The following is an 18259-nucleotide window of genomic DNA, read 5'->3' as shown; positions in this document are numbered from 1 at the left end:
TGTCAGTGTGCAGAAGACTCAGTGACTTCTTCTTTTAACCTCCACCTGCAGCAGAGATAGGTAGGGATTTTGGAGGACTTTAGGAGAACCATCTGGTCAGATTTTTGTTTGAAATCTCTGTGTGGCCGCGGTTGTAGGAGAGGCAAATGTTGTACACTCACAGTTCCTGTCATGCAAACCTAGATCGGTGCACATCTTCATGGGTTTACAAGACCCTGAACAAAACCAAGCTGCTGGAAAACCACTGTGTTTCCCCCAAACTGCCCATCAGGCAGATGTGCTGTAGCTGGAGCTCACCTGCTGGTGAGGAGATCTTTGTAAGCATTGCTTATGAACCCCCACAACTGATTTGCTCTTTGTAAATGATGCTCAGGGAAAGACCCAAATCCCAGCCCTATAAATAAACCCCGAATACTAAAAATAAAAGCTGCTGTGTTTTCTGTCTTGAGAGTTATGGGAGGGATGCTTGTTTGTTCATGGAAAAAGAGCTGGAGAAGGGACAGATTGAATCCCCCATGGTGTGAAAGCCACCTTGATACACAACCCCCCTTCTCAGCATTCCTGTCCCTGCTGCCTGGTGATGTGGTCCTTGCTGGGAGGTGACATCCTGAGGCTGCCACAGTTCCCAGGTGCATATTCCAGGCTCTGAGCTGGGGGATCCCAGTACATCAGGGCAGCACAGGTGTCTTGCTGAGTACCTACTGCTGCTCTTTTCTCTGGCAGTTTGGAAAAGCAGGGATTTCAGAGGAGGATGTGTGAAGTCCAAGGCAGTCTGGTCTGGACTGTCCCCACTGAGGTGGCCAAATCTCTTGGACACCCACCCTGCCCACAACCTGCCCAGCACTTTTCTTCCCCTCCTCCTGCCCACCACGAACAGAAGGAGACCTTTCTTTGGGGTGTGCAGACTCCCCACGGTGTGTGAGGGCTGAGCTGCTTGGAAAATGCAGCTCCTGCAGCTCCACACGTTCCTGATGTGACAGCTCAGGCTGTCCCCGTGGCTCTGGTGACAGCTGGAAAGGAGACACTGCAGACCTGTCGGGGCCGTCACAGCACAGACACAGTGGCTCCAGTCCTGCCTGAGCATCCCTGGCTTCCAGCAGTGTCCAATGCCAAAAAAAAAACCACTTCAAAATGTCCTTGAGGAGAGGTTCTCCGAGTGCCCTGCTGCAAACTGTCTCTGGATCAACCCAGTGACTTTCTTTGCACGGACAAGGGGAGAACTCTTTGATTTCAGATCAGAGGAGCACAACTGAGAAAAAAATATAAACATATCCCAATTTCAGCTCCAACCCCCTGGTGCAGGGAAAGTAAAACTGAAAGAAAGTTTCAAAATGCCCATCCCATGACTTATTTCATTTCAGAAATATTTTTAACACAGCCAAAGAAAAACAACAGCAGAATCCAGGTATCCTCTTCCTCCCTTTGCTCTCCTCACACTTACTGCTTTATCCTGCTCTTGGTTTTCCCTTGGAGAAGGAATGTGCAGGGCCAGGGCTGGAGAAGCATCCCTGTGCCCAGCAGAGGACACTCTGGGATCATCCAGAGGCAGGAGCAGGGACAAGGCCACCCTTCCCAGCAAGCCAGCCCAGGGGGTGGCTGTAACTCCACGGGGACTTGTTCATCGCCCACGCCGTGCTCCAGGGATACAGACACTGCTGCCAGGAGAGGATTCCCAGAGCCACTTAGGAGCCAAAGCACTTGGGACAACTGGCTCTGGCTCAGGGGAAGGAGCTGGATCATCACCACAGCTCGGACCCCCCAAACCTTCCCAGGAAGGGTTAATCAGGAATTATGTCCCCTCTTATTGCCCCTTAAGTGGGAGCCATACAGAGCCAAAAAACAGGGCACAGCCTCCAGCTCAGCTTCCCTTGCTGGGAGATGAAGAAATCCACAGCCACAGCCCAGATTAAAGCACCAGAGCTGACTCTGGAGCGCTTCCCAAAAGGGGAAACTGAGGCAGGGCCAGCCACTGCTCCTCTCCCCAAGCTCGTCAGAGCCCCAGGCACTGCAGCCTGAGTTTTCCCAGCAAATCCTTCAAATCTCAGGGAAAAGGCAGCAGCCAAAATGCCCTCACTGCCCTTGGAGAACGGGGGTACAAACACCTCCCACCTCAGCAGCTTCCCCCCCATCCAGAGCTGGTGATTTCTGCTCCCATCCAGGGACTTTTTGGGTGTTTGTCTTATTTCCCCGCGGATTTTAACATCCAGTAGGTCTGGGAAAGAGACAGTGCTGCTTCCCAGCTCTTCTGGACTGCTCAGACCCACCCCAGCTGCAAATTATGGCCCTGAAGCTCTCTGGTTTTGGGATGGGGTGTCCTGGGGAACATGGCAACCCTGCAGCCAGCATCTCTCCCTGCTTCCCACCAGCCAGACCACGGGAAATGACAGGAATTGCTGGCATTTTTCTGCAGCCACAGGGTTTCTCAGCCTCAGCCCAGTCCCCAAGGGCAACAGGGAGGTTTTCCCACTGCCACGGGAGCTCTGGGTGGATCTCAGGCTCCTCCAGCTCCACAGTGTGGAGGTCCATGGATACCTCTGGCCCACAGGGACACATCAGCATGTCCAAGCCCTGTCCAACCTGGCTTTGGATATTTCCAGGGCTCTGGGGGCAGCCACAGCTTCCCTGGGCAACCTCACCAACCTCAGAGGGAAGAATTTCTTCCTAATATTCCATCTAAACCTTTCTCTGACAGCTGAAAGCCGTTCTCCCTTAGGGGTATGTCCTTTTAAAGAAATATCCTGGTTATTCACAGGCACAGGAACACTCCCTCTTCCTTACCTGTGCAGAGCTCCACCCACAGGTGGGTCCCTTGCTCACTTGGATGCTCACCCTCAGACCTGCAGTTAATAATTTAATTCATTTATTTGATAATCTACCTTCTGGGTGGCTTTGTAAAAAGTAAATACTTACTGCTGCTGGTACCCAGGCACCACTCCAGCTTGGGGAGGTTTTCTAGGAGCTCATTTCCCACTGTGGGAAACCATGGAAGCACGACTTGAGAAGATGAGGAGTGCATCCCACCTCCCTGAGGAGCGTGGACAAGGGAAATCAACGTGCCAGGAGCAGCACCAGCCCCATTTAACATAAACCACCCAAACCCACCCCAAACCCACATGCATCCACAAAAAGAAGTGGCTTTGGGATTGCAGCTGTGATGGTCCAGCCTTGGGAGCACTGCAGGGATAACAACTGTGGGAACAACCATGGCAAGGGGTCCAGAACATGCCTTGGCCCCTGCATCATCCCCCAGAGCTCTCCTGCAGCATCCCAGAGGGTTTGGCACTGCAGGTGGCCCATCCCATCCCATCCCATCCCATCCCATCCCATCCCATCCCATCCCATCCCATGGCAGTTTGGATCCCTGGCACTGCCTGAGGCTGACAGGGAGCTGGCACCAGCAAGCCCAGGCAATTTTAGCTGGAGCAGCCACAGAGCCCTCGGATTAATTATCACCTCCAGAGGTGTTTTCAGGAGTTATTTATAGGTGAGTGGGATGAAACCTGGGGAAAAGGGGTTGCCAAAATGTCTGAGACAAAGGGCAGGACAGACTCTCCCTCCACAGGAGGGAGCATCCATTCCCTTTCTTTTAAGGAAGGGTGAAAGGTTTCCTGTGCCAGATCTGATTGCTCAGGGTGATAAAAGAGAGTCATGGAGCAAATCCCAAATCCCCCCAGCCAGATCCTGCCTGCCTTATTGAGCCTGTCCTCAAAAACCAGCCTGAACAAAAGGAGCAGAATTCTTCCCAGGAATGCCACCAGCCTGGATTATTTTAGGGGAGGGGGAGGCATGGGGCAGATCCAAGCACCCCTCTGTGGCTCAGCCCCAGGGACTCAGTGTGTGCTGGACAATGGCACGGAGCTGGAAGCTTTAATTAATGTTCGGGGGGGGCATCAAGGCAGGGCAGGAGCCCACAGGCACAGCCCAGGGGCTGCTGAAGGGGGGCTGGGGCCGTCCCTGGGGCCGGGCTGGTGCCAACCCCTTGGAGATGATCTCAGCAGAGCAGGACGGTGACTCAGGGCTGGATGACTCAGGGAGGGGCACGGGGAGGGAGGGCAAACCACAGCCAGCGTCACTCCCAACATCCCAACACCGAGTGAGGCTGTTAAACAGTAAAAAATGACACATTCCTCCCCCAGCCAGGGCCCCTTCATTTGGACATCAGGGTCCTTCCACCCCAAACCCTGCAATCAGCCACCCCTTGGGAAAAACATACCTTTACATCCCTCTTTTCCCTCCCTCATTATAATAAATTATTTTTTCAAAGCCTGAAGGTGCCATTTGTTGCTCAGAAGCCCCTGAATTCCAGCCAGGGATTAAACCTGCTGAGCTGTGAAGAGGGGAGCCCCAGGGAATCCTTTGGGTAAAGCCTGTTGCCAAAAAAAAAAAAAATAAAGGCTTTTGAAAGGAGGCTTGAGTGGGTCATGCTGTGAGCATGGGATGGGAGTTGCATTTCCTGGGATCATCATCATCATCTCCCTGAATTTCCAGTCATGCAAACCCTCTTTTGTGAAAAATCAGGCCTGATTAAGTCACCTCGGGCTATTAAGGTAAAAAAAAAAAATTAAGGATCCAGCAAACAAGGAAACCCAAAGGTGGCACAGGACTGCTGAGCCAGGCCTGCTCAGAACAGCAGCAAATCCCGGCACCCAGGGATGGTGCAGAATTCCAAGGAATCCCTTGTGATCCTCACTGAAGGTGTTTCCAGCAGTTTTCCACCAAACAAACCATCAAGCCTCCAGCTGGCATGGGAACAAGGCCCCCAGAGGAGGCTGGGTGCAGGGGACAGCCTGGAAAGGGAAGGATTTGGTGGCAAAAGAAAAACCTGAGGAAAACTCGGGAGCAGACCTGCTCCTCTGAGCACTCACACCGTGTCTTGGTAATCCACAACAGAGCTGGGAAGGCAGCAAATGCAGAGATTTTCAGCAGGAATTGCTGGGATAAAAACATCCAGAGAGCTGCAGGGTCTCACCACAGGCTCCAGATTTCCCTGCAGACCACGCTTTGTGCAGAGACAGGACAGGAGGGGCCTGAGAGCCCCAGCAGAAACCAAAATATTTCCCTTCCCTGGCTTGGGACCTGACCTCCATCGGGACTGGGAGCAGCACAACATCCTTGGCTAAACACGAGGGTGTTTTCTCCAGCCAGAAAACAAGCAGGAAAACTCCTCTGTGCCAAAAGAAATCCTGCAACCCCCTCTTGTCCCACTTCGGGAAGTTCCTTACCTAGAGCTCGAGCATAAGCAGCAGGCTGGGGGGTGAGTGGTTTCCAGGCACTTTTCCCCTGGAGACAGTGGGATGGAAAGGCTGAGGGAGGAGAGATGAGATTCAGGACCACTGCCTCTGGGTGCTGGCACAGTGAAAACCCCACTAAATTAATCCCACTTTGCTCTGGGATGGAGAGACAACAGCAGGTGACATCTAACTGGGAGCCCTGGAGAGTAACAGCTTCCACTGGAATGGTGTTTTTTTTCCCCAAAAATCTCCTTTTTCTTAAAAAAAAAGGTGACCATTACCAATAAGAACAAAAACCAGTTACTGCACAAGGGTGGCAATGCACAGCCCAGACAGATTTTTGGGAGAAGGCCTTGATTTTTGGGTGAAGGTGGGTGCTCAGAGCACCTGAGATAGACAGAAAAAACCAAGGGGGAGTAAAAACCAGCTGGGAATATTAATGGACATGGGGAGGCTCCAACTCCTGCCCTCCCCTGCTGCTGCCACCCTCCCAGCAGCACAGCCTCCTGCGGAGCTCTGCCAGCAGCAGGGGGAAAGATTTGGGTAAAAGCCCCAGATTTTGGTAAAAGCCCAGGGGAAAGGCGTCCTGCTGCCTGCACCTGCAGGTGGCCCTCGCTGCAAGAGGGATTTTAGCTCCTGGGAGAGGGGCTGGGCTGCTGGCAGACCCCCGGGCTATGGGGACTTGCACAGGAAACCCCTCAAAGCCCCTAAAGGAGAAATTTAAGGTGCTGTTGTGGGGTCCATGGAGAGTGATGGCTTCTGGGGATGGGATTTTGAGCCTTGAAGAATTAGAAATCAATGGCAAAGAGCACCTGGAACATCCCCAGTGAGCTCAGATTTCAAATTAGGAGAAAGAGTCTCACTCTTGTCCCTCTTTTTTTTTTTTTTCTTTTTCTTCTTTTTTTCCCTTTGCCTTTAGAGGGATTATCAGCATGGCAACAATTTCCTCCCCCTTTCTGGCCTCTTCCCCAGAGCAGGAGCACCTGGGGACTTTGATCCTCCTGATCCATCTCCTGAGGTCTCTGGCTCAAACCTCCAGCTTCTTCCAGAGGTGTCCTGCACCACATCCAGGTGGGAAGAAGCTCCTCCTGGTTAAAAAATAGGAACAGGCAACTTCCTGGCCACAAACAAGAAAATCCACGTCTGCAGAGACATGGAAATAACCCCAAAATCAACCAAAATGCTCACAGGGCCTGTGAACAAAATAAAATTAAAATAATTCAATAAATAAAAAACGTCTTTCATAGTGCAAGGTGCTGCTTGGGCTGAGCACATCCCAAATTTAGGGACAGCCCAAGTTCCTGTGGTGCTTTAGTCACATCTGGTAACCCAAAACCTGCCTGTAATGAGGGGAAAGGGCATTTACTGTGCTTCCTCTTAAAATATATACTTACAGGACACATATTTGTCTCAAACCTCATAGTTTCAAAGCAGTTTCTACAAACTAAAACCAGCCACAGCTTCCCCCACCCCTCCCCAAAGTGGTCACAACTTCTACTGCTCGTTACAAAAATTAGATTTTTATTTGTAAATGCCTAGAAAACGCGATCTCTTTTGGGATCCCTCCCTACCCCTTGCCCTCTTGAAAGTTTGGGGTTTTTTTCAGTAAGAAATAGTTTAACTGGATGAAAAGCCATCCCCTTCCAGATGAATTCCCGTCAGGGTGGATATCTCCTGCTGATTTCCAGTCCTGGTGGAGAACTTGCAAACTTTGGCCTCTTCAAACCCAGGAGAGAGCAACCTCCACTTCTTCTCCTTAAAGTCAAAGGGAGAGCGGGGGGGAGGAAAGCAGAGGAAAAAAAAAAATTCCCAGCCAAGGAGAAGTGGACAAGCACGGGCTAGATGGCAAAATCCTCGTGGTCCTGGGGGCTGAAGGCAGCTGCCCGCAGCATGTCCAAGGAGTTGACGAGGATCAGGGTGCCCGTGAGGTGCTTCCAGCGCTTGGTGATGGGGTTCTTCATCTTGTCCAGCCCCGTGTGCAGCTCCTGGATGACGTCCCTGTAGCTGTCCCCCATCTGGCTGCTCCAGGTCAGCAGGAAGTCGTACGCTGGCTTCCACATGGCCTGGGGAGAGGGCAGACAGGCGGGAGGGGATCAGAGCTCAGCTAGCACCCCAAAACAGGCACATTCCTGGGAAAACAGCCCCCCAGCACCCTCAGATCCCCACGCTCCTCCAAGGGCAGCGTGCTCTGGAGGAATCTCCAGAGAAACATGGCATCGTTTGGGTTGGAAAGGCCTTTAAGACCGTGGGGCCCAACCATTAACCTGGTGGGGCTGCACTGCCGGATCAAAGGCTGGACTCCAACACCCCGAAGGTGTTTTCCAGACGAGAGAATTCCAGGATCTGCCCTCACCTCAGCGTCCACCGTGCCGCTCTTGTCGCGGTGCGGGGCCTCGTAGGCGTCCATCTGCTGCTTGGACACCTTGGCCAGCTTCTCGGCCAGCTCCCGCCAGCGCTGGGCCACCTCCACGGCCGTGGTCAGCAGCACAAAGTCCTGGATCAGCCTCACCACCAGCCCCTGGCAGTCCATCTTCAGCAGGGCCTGCGGGACACGGGGAAAAGCAAGCAGGGAGTCAAGGCCGGCATGGGTGGGTGACCTCCCCCCTGGAGCGTCCCAAAAATCCTCCTGCCTCCTTTTTAGTGACAGCTGGGGAAATGAGGCCAGCAGGCCTGGTAAGAGAATAATCTCATTAATGGAGCCAAGTGCTGGACCCCTCTGCATGGGGTCTGCAGCCTCATTCCGCAGGCAGCCCCTCCCGAGGTGTCCGGCCCCACCTTAAGCAGTTTAGAGCATGGCAGGGGCTGAGCACAACAGATGCTTTTAATCAAGAGAACTAATCCAGACTCCACCCCAGAGCTGCAGGATCCTTCAGAGCAGTGGGCAAGGCACATCCAGGACGTTCTGGGATGGGACCTGGACATCAGCTCTGTGCGGGGCTGGACTGGGGTGAAACCCAGGTGAAGACTCCAACACTACAGGACCATTACTCAGCCTGGGATGTTCTTCCTCTTCTCCTGCTCCTCTTCCTGCATCATTTAGTGTCCTAAAAGCTGAGATGTTCCACAAATGGTTTTGAAGTAGAAAGAGCAAATGCATCAGTCCAGGTTTTCTAGGTAGGAATGACTTAGCCAGGCAAAAAAGGATGGAGTGGGGTTAGCTCCTGCCTTAAAGTGTCAAATCCCATTAAAATCCCCTCAGAGTGGAATGAAGCTGCAGGAGGGGAGAAGCCCCAGTGCAGCCCAGGAAAAGGAAGGGTTTAATGACAGTGTTCAGTTTCAGGTGATGGGATCTGACAGCCAGGATCATCATCCCACTCCCCAGGACTCCCCCAGCCTCTGGAGCACAACAGTCCCCTTGGGCAAATCCCACCCTGAACCTCAGGAGGAGCTCTGATGTTATTAAAAATGGAAATCAAGCCAACAGACCCCACCCACCCCTTCACAGCAGCACGGGGATGATTCTTATGGAAATCATAAGCATAAGGTGGTTCCCAAAGTGGCCAGAATCCCCTTTCTGCCCCTCTGGGTCCTGACACCCCCTCCCAACAGAGGGCTCTGGGCAAATCCAGGTTTGGCTCTGGGCCAAAAAAGGGTTAAATCCTCCCAGTGGAGACTGCAAGGGGACAGCTGGGGGAGGGAAGATGGGAACATCTGAAACCACTCCAGCCATTTGCAAAGCAAATGCGAGTTGATTTCCCCCTTATCTGCTCCCAGCTTAAAGCTGAGCTGGGTTCTAATCACAGCTGCAGCCCAGCACGTGCCTGCTCCTGCAAAGCGCTGACACCGGCTTCCTGTGGGAGCCAGGGAGGCCATAAACCCCCTTGTCCAACAAGCAAGGAAAATCCATCCAAAGGAGCCCTCGTTTCGTTTGGCAGAAAGGCAAAAAGGCACGCAGGAGCATTTAGATCACACACACCTGCACCAGAACCGAACCACCTCCTTCCTACAGCCCAGAGAGCAGCTCCCCTCTGGATCCTCCACCCTCTCTGGGTCCTGCTCCCTCTCTGAATCAGCACCCTCTCTGGATCCTCCACCCTCTCTGGATCCAGCTCCCTCTCTGAATCCAGCACCCTCTCTGGAACCAGCACCCGCTCTGGATCCAGCTCCCCTCTGGACCCAGCTCCCTCTCTGGATCCAGCTCCCCTCTCTGGATCCAGCTCCTCTCTGGATCCAGCTCCCCCTCTGGATCCAGCACCCTCTCTGAACCCAGCTCCCTCTCTGGATCCAGCTCCCCCTCTGGATCCTCCACTTCTCCGGACCCAGCTCCCTCTCTGTAGGATCCTAAGGAAGGGGCAGACTGAACATCCCCAAACCTGTCTTTCCAGGCAGCTGGATCCCCGTCCCGTGCACAGCCTGGCCTTCAGGGGAGCAGGATGAAGAAGCTGCTCCCATCTCCTGCCCGAGGTCAGAGGCAGTGCCTGGAGCTGGGCTAAGAAGGATGGAGCTGCAGGAGATGGATTCCCTGCTCCTTCTGCTGCTCTAGGTGAACAACAAGACAGCAGCAAGGAAAACACCTCGTCAAAGAACTGCAAAATCACTCAGGACAACGACTGGGAGAGATGGATGGGTCTGGGTAACTCTGAGACCTGCTGTGCCCTGGCAGCCCCAGTGCCACGGCAGAGGTGACAGGACATGGGACAGCACCAGAGCCACGTGGGGACGGCTGCAAGGCATCACAGACGCCGAGGTGGCAGCCAGAGGGGGAATATTACTGGAAACGGCGGCGAGACACTGGGATTAGCTCAGCAGACTTAATCCTCCAGTGGGATTATGCCACAATTTTTTCCATCCTCCTCCCTTGCGCCCTGGACAAGCCTCCCAGGATAGCTGGGTCCACTCACTGTGTCTCCATCCCTCATCAGCCAGGTATGACCTGGGCTTTGCCAGAGCCCTTGGAAATATTATTTACTATTTATTCCCCGGGGAGCAGCTGGGAACTGGCTCTGCCAGCCCAGCAAAGAGCAAAGAGGGTGTTTGATATTCAAATCCCAGTTCAAAGCAGAAACACCTCAACTTAAAAGGCATCCAGGGGAGGCTGAATTTACATCCCAGCTTTGAAATGCAGAATCCCATTTCCTAATGAAGGAAAGCAGCATTGTGGAGGAAAACAGCTCCCCCCTGGGACTTCCTCAAACACAGGGGATAAAGGCCCTGTGTCCCCAAGGAAACCAGGAGAGCCACGGGGTGAGAGGATGCTCCTGCACAGGCTCCTGGCTCATCGTCCTCTCTAGGATAGAGGTCAGGTTTTGACCCAAAAAAGTTGTTTCTGTACAAGTGCTCCCCAAAATAACCCTTGTTTGGGCATCAAACATCTCTACCACTGTTTTGGCTGTCACCACTTCCAAAACCATCTCACATATTTAAAATACACACTCTCAGCCTTAAATACTGATTTTTTGTCTTTTACCTCATGAAGTCTCGCACTGCCTCCATGGGGTGATTCCCCTGGACATGATGCCTAGCTGGATCTCAGCATGATGAGGATGGTGAGGTCCCCCTGGCACTGGCTGCTCAGAGATGTGGCTTCACATCCCTGGAAGTGTCCCAGGCCAGGCTGAACGGGGCTTGGAGCACCCTGGGATAGTGGGAGGTGTCCCTGCCAATGGCAGGGGGTGGAAAGGGATGGGGTTTAGGGTCTCTTCTAACCCAAAGGCAGGGACACGCTGACCTGCAGGACTTTAGGACAGCTCCAGCCCCTCAGCAGCTCTCTCAGCCTGCACACACCAGGGACAAGCAGAAACTCTTGGCAGGAGCCAGACAGCAGCACATGGATACCTGGATACCGGGAGTCAGAGCAAACAAAACAATGGGAGGGGAAAAAAAAATATCCCAAGCTCATCTCCTGTGTGACCTTTACAAGTAGCCTGGAGAAGAACAAGCTCAGAGTTTCCTCTGCACAGCTCCCTGCTGCCGTGCCAGGGGCCGTTCCCAGCAGACCCGTGTTTTTCCCAAAGCAGCGTCTGTTGGAAGGATGATAAATGAGAGTCTCTCCGCCAGCCAGAGAGGGATAAAAGCTGTGTCTCAGGGCAGGTCTTACCCCACAGGCCAGGCACTAGGGGCAATGAAATCTTCTTGAACCCATGCCCAGCTTTTTTATCCAAACCATCCATGTGCTCCCTGCTTCTGAGGGGCAGAGAGAAGGGAGGGAGGAGAGCTTTCCCTCTCTGCTGAGTAACTCCTGAGCCACATCCCCCCGAGTTACCTTCACACTCCAGCGCTAGTGCCTGATTAGAGAAGTAGTAATTAAGGGCAGGTTACTGATTAACCAGTCATCATGACCAGGTTTTTCCTTGCTTGGCTGCTGGTGCACGACTCTGCCACTGGCGTTTTGTGTACTCAACACTGATAAACCTGCTTCTACTTCTCCCTTCCCGGTCCTTTTGAGGGGAGACAACCAACTTTCAGCTGAAATGGCCACACTGGGGCTTAGTGCAGCTGGTTCCCCTTGCCAGAAAGCCAGTCCATTTGTTACAAATAAAATCAGATTTAAACACAATAAAATCCATTACTGCTCCATTGCCATCCCCCGAAACATCATTATTTTCTTCTTTCAACAGGCTCAATCTAATTTCTCCATAGGCTAAGGAGGATTTGATGGCAGCCAGGGGTTTTGGAAGCAGCATCATGTTCCACCGAGAAGGGAGCTCATCCTTTATCCGCAGGCTCAGCCTCACAGAGAGCAGGATTAGAGAAACAAGGAGAATACAACCCGCCCTGGGACTCTGCTCTCCTGACAGCCACAGGGGAGCAGGATGTTTTCCTACAGCTCCCAGCCCTCCCTTGAGTCAGCAGCTCCCTGAGCCTTATCTTTCCCTTTGTCTCCCTGTGAGGATTTCTCCATGACCTACAGACTCCCTGAAAACAATGGGGAGAGATAAAAGCAACACCTACGGGGTTTGCAAACAGGCAAAGCAAACAGTCCCCGGAAGCATCCAGCAAGAGCAGCACGGATTTCATCCCAACAATCATTGAGCCTGATGATTAAAGGAGCAAAACCTCCCTTGGGGGAAACAGGGGGGCCCAGAGGGAAGATTTTCCAATCCTGGATGAGGAAAGGGTCACTGATGGCCAGGAGAACCCTGCACCAGAAGCAGCGTTGGTGGCACGACCTGAAAGCTGAAAGTCAAAGCTGAAACGTCGCCCCACAGGCCCCAGAGTGGCACCCGGGTACAGGGAACTCTCCAGACAACATTTCCATGAATAACAACAGATTCCATACTCTTCATAACACCTCCTACTCAATCCTTAAAATCTCCCCTTCTCCCTAAAAGGACTGTGGGAACTGAGCTCCTCCATTCAGCTCCAGCTCCCTTTTGCTGTAATTACATTTTGCCAAGCAAGGCTGACACTATTCCTTAATCCAATTGACATTTCAAACCATGCTCTTCTCCATAACTCAGTTATTCTGCTCCTGTGGGACACCACGGAACGGGAGAGCGCTGCAAATCTCTCCCAGACATTTTGCCCTGTATTTTCTTTGGCTCACTTCCTATGAAATGCTAGAAATTATTGTGGGGATGATATTTTGCGAGGGATTTACTTGCTAACGGCCTCCTAGAAATACTGGCAGGCAGCGCTCCTCCCAAATTCCTTCCAGGACATGGAGCAAGTCACACATTTCCATTTGTAATGTATTACACATTTCCATTTGTAATGTATAAAACATCCCAGCTCAGAGGTGCCACTCAAAAAAAAGGCTCCTCATCCCTGAAAGTGTTCCAGGCCAAGCTGGACAGGGCTTGGAGTGACCTGGGACAGTAGAAGGTGTCCCTGCCTGTGGCAGGGGTGGCACTGGATGAGCTTTGAGGTTTCTTTGAACCCAAGCTATTGTGTGATTCTGGAATTCCAAGCACCTGAGTGCATCCCTGATTATAGCCATGATCCCGCAAAACCAAGATCCCAGCCATCACAGGGCTGGACTCCCACCTGGCAGTGCCCAGCAGTCTTCAGAAGACCTCCAAGGTGCACTTCACTCTCTAAAGACTGAATTAAGAAACTGCCACCTCCCCTGTTCCTCTGCAGAGCCAGGAACTAAGCCCCCCTTCGCCAGGCCTCAGACTCACTGTCATCAGCTCCTTCTGGAAGGATTTCCTCTCCTTGTTCTCCACACTGTTGCAGTCTTCCTTCAGCTTCTCCAGGACGGAGGCCACTCGCTCCGGCTCGCTGTCCATCTCCGCCCGGCAGAAGAAGGTGAGCGGCAAGTTCAGGTAGCCCAGGGCGTCGGCGAAGGAGCGCCAGCTGCTGAGGTTCTCCATCAGCAGAGTCCTCACCGAGGCGTAGATGTAGGTCAGGAACTTGCAGGGCCTCAGGATCTGCTCCAGCAGCAGGCTGGTGGTGAGATCTGGCCCGGAGAAGTAGCTGGGTTTGACCTTCCCAACCACCAGCACGTTTTTGGTGTGCACAAGGCCGACTTTCCCCTGGTAGTAGCCAATGTACCACTCCTTGGTCCACAGCTGGCCTTTCAACCTGATCTTCTCCTCACTGAGGAGGGCTATGACGTCTCCCTTCTTGTACTCCAGCAAATAGTGGTTCTTGCTCTGCCTCACCACCGTCTTCAGCAGCTTCCCGTACTTCAGGCTCAACACCGGCCGGTCCTGAAAAACCGGATACTTGGCGGTGGCAGCCAGGGGGGAGAGGATGATCTTCCCCACCTCGTTCTTCTTCAGGAACCGCCTCTGCCCCGTGGGCTTGATGGCATTTTTCGGAGGCGGCTGGGGCGTCTGGACGCAGAACTGGGTCAGAATGGCATCCTGGTCATCCTTGACTTGTATCCTCAGCGTGAAGTCCGAGAGCTCGTTGGGGTCATGGGACGCGATCGGGAAGATGAGGCGGCTGACCTTGCCCAGCTTCATCTGGAAGCCCCGGACAATCTTGGCTTGCTCACTGGCCTTCACCTCGTAGTTGGTCATGTTGGAGAACATGCAGAGCTTGAGGTCCTGGGGCCGGGACAGGGCAAACTGGTGCTTGCCCCAGAGCTGGAGGGCGACGGGAGCCGGGCTGTGGGATTGCCTGGTGACCTCGTTGACCAGCAGGGTCTTGGGGGCGCACTCGTGGCCGAACATGGCCACCACGGTCTTGAAGGAAGGGTGGATGTGCTTGGGGCCGTAGACGCCCACCGTGATCTTCTTGCTGATGTAATCCCACACGGTGTAAGGGTAGAGGATGTTCTGGCCCTGCGCCACGGCCGCGATGTACATGCAGGGCTCCAGGTTCTCCAGCTGCACCTGGATGGTGTCCCCGTAGGAATAGCTCAGCTGCATCGGCGTGTAGGGCCCCTCCTTCATGTCACTGCGCAGGCACTGCAGCCCCACCAGGCTCTTGCTCATCACGTCGTTCTTGACCTCCGCCGACACCTTCATCTCCAGGATGATGAAGGTCTTCACCTCCATGTTGCTGAGTTTGATCTGCAGGACGGGGCTGATGGTGCTGCACTTGTCGCTGTTCAGCTCCAGCGGCGGGTCCAGCATGGCCTTCATGGAGATCTGCTGCGTCTCCCCAGGGCACACGTGGCCCTCGGGCACGTGGATGCTGATGTTGGTGTCCGGCAGCTGGACGGCCCCGCCGGAGCTGTCCAGCTTGCACACAATGTTGGTCTCCACCGGCTGCGTCTGACCCCAGCCAGGATTTTGGCCAAGCAAATCCAAGTCATGGCAAGACCGAGCCAGCTTCCTGTGGTTCAGCCATGCTGTCCTAAAATCCTCCCTGCTCTGGAACTGCTCAGGTGTGGGAGACTTCAAACCGCTGAAGAAACCCGACGACGCTGGTGCGTCCGACTTGGCCTGGAGGACAGACAGCTCGGACAAGCTGTAGGAGCGTTTACTTCGGAAGAAGGGGTTGTCCCTTCTCACGGGCTGCTCCACATCCAGCCTGTTTGTGGAGGGAAACTCATCAAAAAGGTTCCCCAGGCTGCTGTTGGGCAGAGCCGCCATGGGAGCCGCTGTGTCAAAGAGCAACAAATCCACGGCCACGCTGGAGTCGGACTCTTTGTCCGAGCCAGGCGCTGCTTGCAAATTCCCATTCAGGAACGGGTTGGTCTGCACTCCGTTCAGGAAGGGGTTGTTGTGGTAGGATTTGGCAGAGTTTCTCTTCACATCAGTCCATTCCCCGAGCAGGTCCAACTCCTTGACGCCCTCGTCAGGGCTCTCCAGCAGGTTGTCGATGACCCCGCTGTCGGTGAGGGAGGAGTTGCGGTGGTTGACGGGCTGCACATAGGAGGATGGGATGTAGCCCATCTCCGTGGTGTTGTGGGCGTACCACCACTCCCCTCCCGACGTGTCCAGCACGTACAGGTGGTCCCCCTTGGAGAACTTCAAGGTGGTGAAATTTGTGGGGCAGTAATCCTTAATTGCTACGACTTCCTTGGCGTTCCCGAAGGACGTGGGGTTGTCCACCAGCAAGGCACTGGGAGAAGGCACTGCAGGGGCAAGAAGGAGACAGCACTGTGAGAGATGCTCAGCAGAGTCACCACTGACTTGGAGCCCTTTATTCCAGCTCACCATTCCATGCTGTTTTGAGTGATTAAGGCAGTTTTGGGATCACTGAATCATTAAAGCTGGAAAAGGCCTCCAAGGCCATCGAGTTCAACCATTAACCCAGCACTGCCAGGTCCACAACTAAGCCATGTCCCCAAATGCCACATCTATGTGTTTCCTGAACACTTGCAGGTCCACTAATTCCCTGGGCAACCTCTCAAGCCTGCAGGTATTTTTCTCCATAAAATTTCTGGTATATTCACACCTCTCTTCCCTTGGGTTTATCCAAACCCAAGATAACTCTCCCTACAGGCTAAAAGCCCTCTTGCTCTGCTGTAACTCCTCTTCTGCATGTGTGAAATGTGCCCAGAGAAGCTGTGGCTGCCCCTGAATCCCTGGAAGTGTTCCAGGCCAGGATGGATGGGGCTTGGAGTAACCTGGGCTAGCGGAAGGTGTCCCTGCTTTCAGGTCCCTCCCAAATCAAACCATTCTGTGGTCCTGAAGGTTACCCAGTTTGAACCCTCACAGAATCCCACACCTCCCTCCCACACTGCTGTTCTGGTCCTGGCAGCATCTCCAGCCTCCCCTGCAGAAGTGCCAGTTCTGCACTGTTTTCTGCCAGGGGATCCCAATTTACACGCAGGCTGGGACGAGCATACAGTGCCGCCCTATTTATTGGCTTTGCTCTCATTTTCAGGACGTGTTTCTGTAAAAAGCACTAGAAACAAGCTGCAGATGATGTTCCATCCATGGTTAAATGTGTGCTGTCTCCCTAGAGAGTCTGAAGAAAACAAGGAAAGCTGGATTTTAACCAACAGGGAGCTGCAAGGGAACTGGGACAGCACCTGCTTCAACAGGCTCGAGAGCTCTCTGGGAGGAAAAGGGAGTTTAAAAAACACAGGAAGCCCTTAAAATCCCAGAGACAAAGGGATGGGAGCTCAGACTGCACATCCCTGCAGTCTCCACTCAGCACTTCTCACCCACGGAAACAAGGCAAGGAAAGATACAGCTGAGCAAAGAGAGGCATTTAAATATAGCCTGGGGGGTTGAGTATTGGAAGGAGAAGAGTTTTGTACACATCCTGAATGCTCATCTGCCAGCAGGCAAAGGTGTGGGGACATTCATCCAGTGGAAAACTGCATAGAAACTCTAAATTGGAATTCCTTTGGCAGCCTGCTTGGTTGGAAGCCGCTGTTAGCTCAGTCATCCTGCAGGATGGAGCATTTTTGGTGTCAGATCAGACAGGCAAGTGGCTGTTCCCTTGTCCCTCCAGCTGGGCATGCAGGGGTTAACAGGGATGTGCTGAAACCCCTTGGAGAAGAGGAGCAGTTCCTAGTTTTGCATTAAAACCCATCTAATTTGCAGCAAGTGTTTGATGTTCAGGTGCTACACCTGCAAAAACAATCTCCTTTGTGCCTGTTTACTTTCAAGGCCCTCAGCGCTCTCCAGCTTCCACCTGGAGTTTTTCCCTGGGATGCTCTCCTGCCAGGGGAGCAGCAATTCCCCTCCCACCTGACCACAGCTTTTATGCTGGGTAACACAGCATAAAAGGAAAACACAGCAGGAAAAAAAAAAGCAACAAAAGGTGAAAAAAAAATATAATAAAGGATTATTGGAGGAGCAACCTGCAGGCTCCTGTCACTGTCATATTTTCTGGAAAAATCCCTTCGCCGGGATTTCTCTCCTGGGAAGCTGAGAAGCCTCAGAGAAGAATGAAAGCAGTAATTATCTGATTTGCCTCTCCTGTGTTTTGCTGCTTTGGAATGTGGTTTGGACATTGTTTACCAACAGGTGCATGTTTCATCGGTTTCATGTGAATTGTTTTGACTCAATGGCCAACCACAGCCAGGCTGTGTCGGGACTCTGGAAGGACTCACGAATTTTCATTACTATCTTGGAGCCTTCTGTCTGTATCCTTTCTCTCTTCTTTAGTACAGTTTAGTACAGCATTCTTTAATATAATAACACAAAATAATAAATTAGCCTTCTAAGAACACGGAGACAGATTTCATCATTTCCTCCCTTCCACAGGGAACCCTGAAAATACCACAGGCTCTCAGCGCTGGGGAGAGGGAAACACCTTTGTCACCGCCTTGCTGGCGTCACTGAGCCCTGCCAGGGGGTGGGCACGGCCTGCAATGAGGAGGGGGGCGATGCCCAGGCACCTTTGACGTCGCAGAGCGCGGTTTCAGCAAAGCCCTCGCCCAGGTCGATGAGCGTGCCCTCGGACTTGCACCGCGGGAGCCCTCCCGAGTTGGCCGCCCGGATCCTCTGCGCTGCCATCTCCGCTCCCGCCGGGCACTACATGGCCATGGCCCCTCTGCCAGCGACGGGGACCCCGCTGTCACCTCGGGGAACCAGCCTGGGGGAGAGAGACAAAGGCCAGGGTGTTAGAAAGACTCCGGGTGCCCCCATGGCAGCCAGACGCTGATCCTGCGGTGCCTATCCTGCTCTCCTTAAACCATCATGGAACACAACCTGGATGCTCCCAGGGACCACAGGGCTGCCTACAAACCCCTGGGGAGCAAGGACAGCCTGGTCCTGCATGATGCTGGA

At 53.3% G+C, this 18259-nt stretch overlaps 1 protein-coding gene across 1 annotated transcript in view; it reads right to left on the bottom strand.

Moving 5' to 3' along the window:
• Window positions 1-6738: 6738 nt before the first annotated feature.
• Window positions 6739-18259, bottom strand: part of SH3BP4 (SH3 domain binding protein 4) — a 32621-nt gene continuing 21100 nt past the window's right edge. The window contains exons 2-5 of the mRNA XM_041400241.1: window positions 17869-18065; window positions 13295-15645; window positions 7585-7773; window positions 6739-7294 (exon numbers count right to left, since the gene is read on the bottom strand). Of these exons, the coding sequence (XP_041256175.1) occupies window positions 7070-7294; window positions 7585-7773; window positions 13295-15645; window positions 17869-17986 (2883 nt within the window). The 5' untranslated portion in view covers window positions 17987-18065 and the 3' untranslated portion in view covers window positions 6739-7069. The remainder of the gene's footprint in view (window positions 7295-7584; window positions 7774-13294; window positions 15646-17868; window positions 18066-18259) is intronic.

Source organism: Onychostruthus taczanowskii, unplaced genomic scaffold (genome assembly GCF_017590055.1).
Source record: "Onychostruthus taczanowskii isolate IOZ18803 unplaced genomic scaffold, ASM1759005v1 scaffold176, whole genome shotgun sequence".
Lineage (NCBI taxonomy): Eukaryota > Metazoa > Chordata > Aves > Passeriformes > Passeridae > Onychostruthus > Onychostruthus taczanowskii.
The sequence above is the reverse complement of the archived record's forward strand: the minus strand, read 5'-3'. Positions and strand labels throughout refer to the sequence as shown.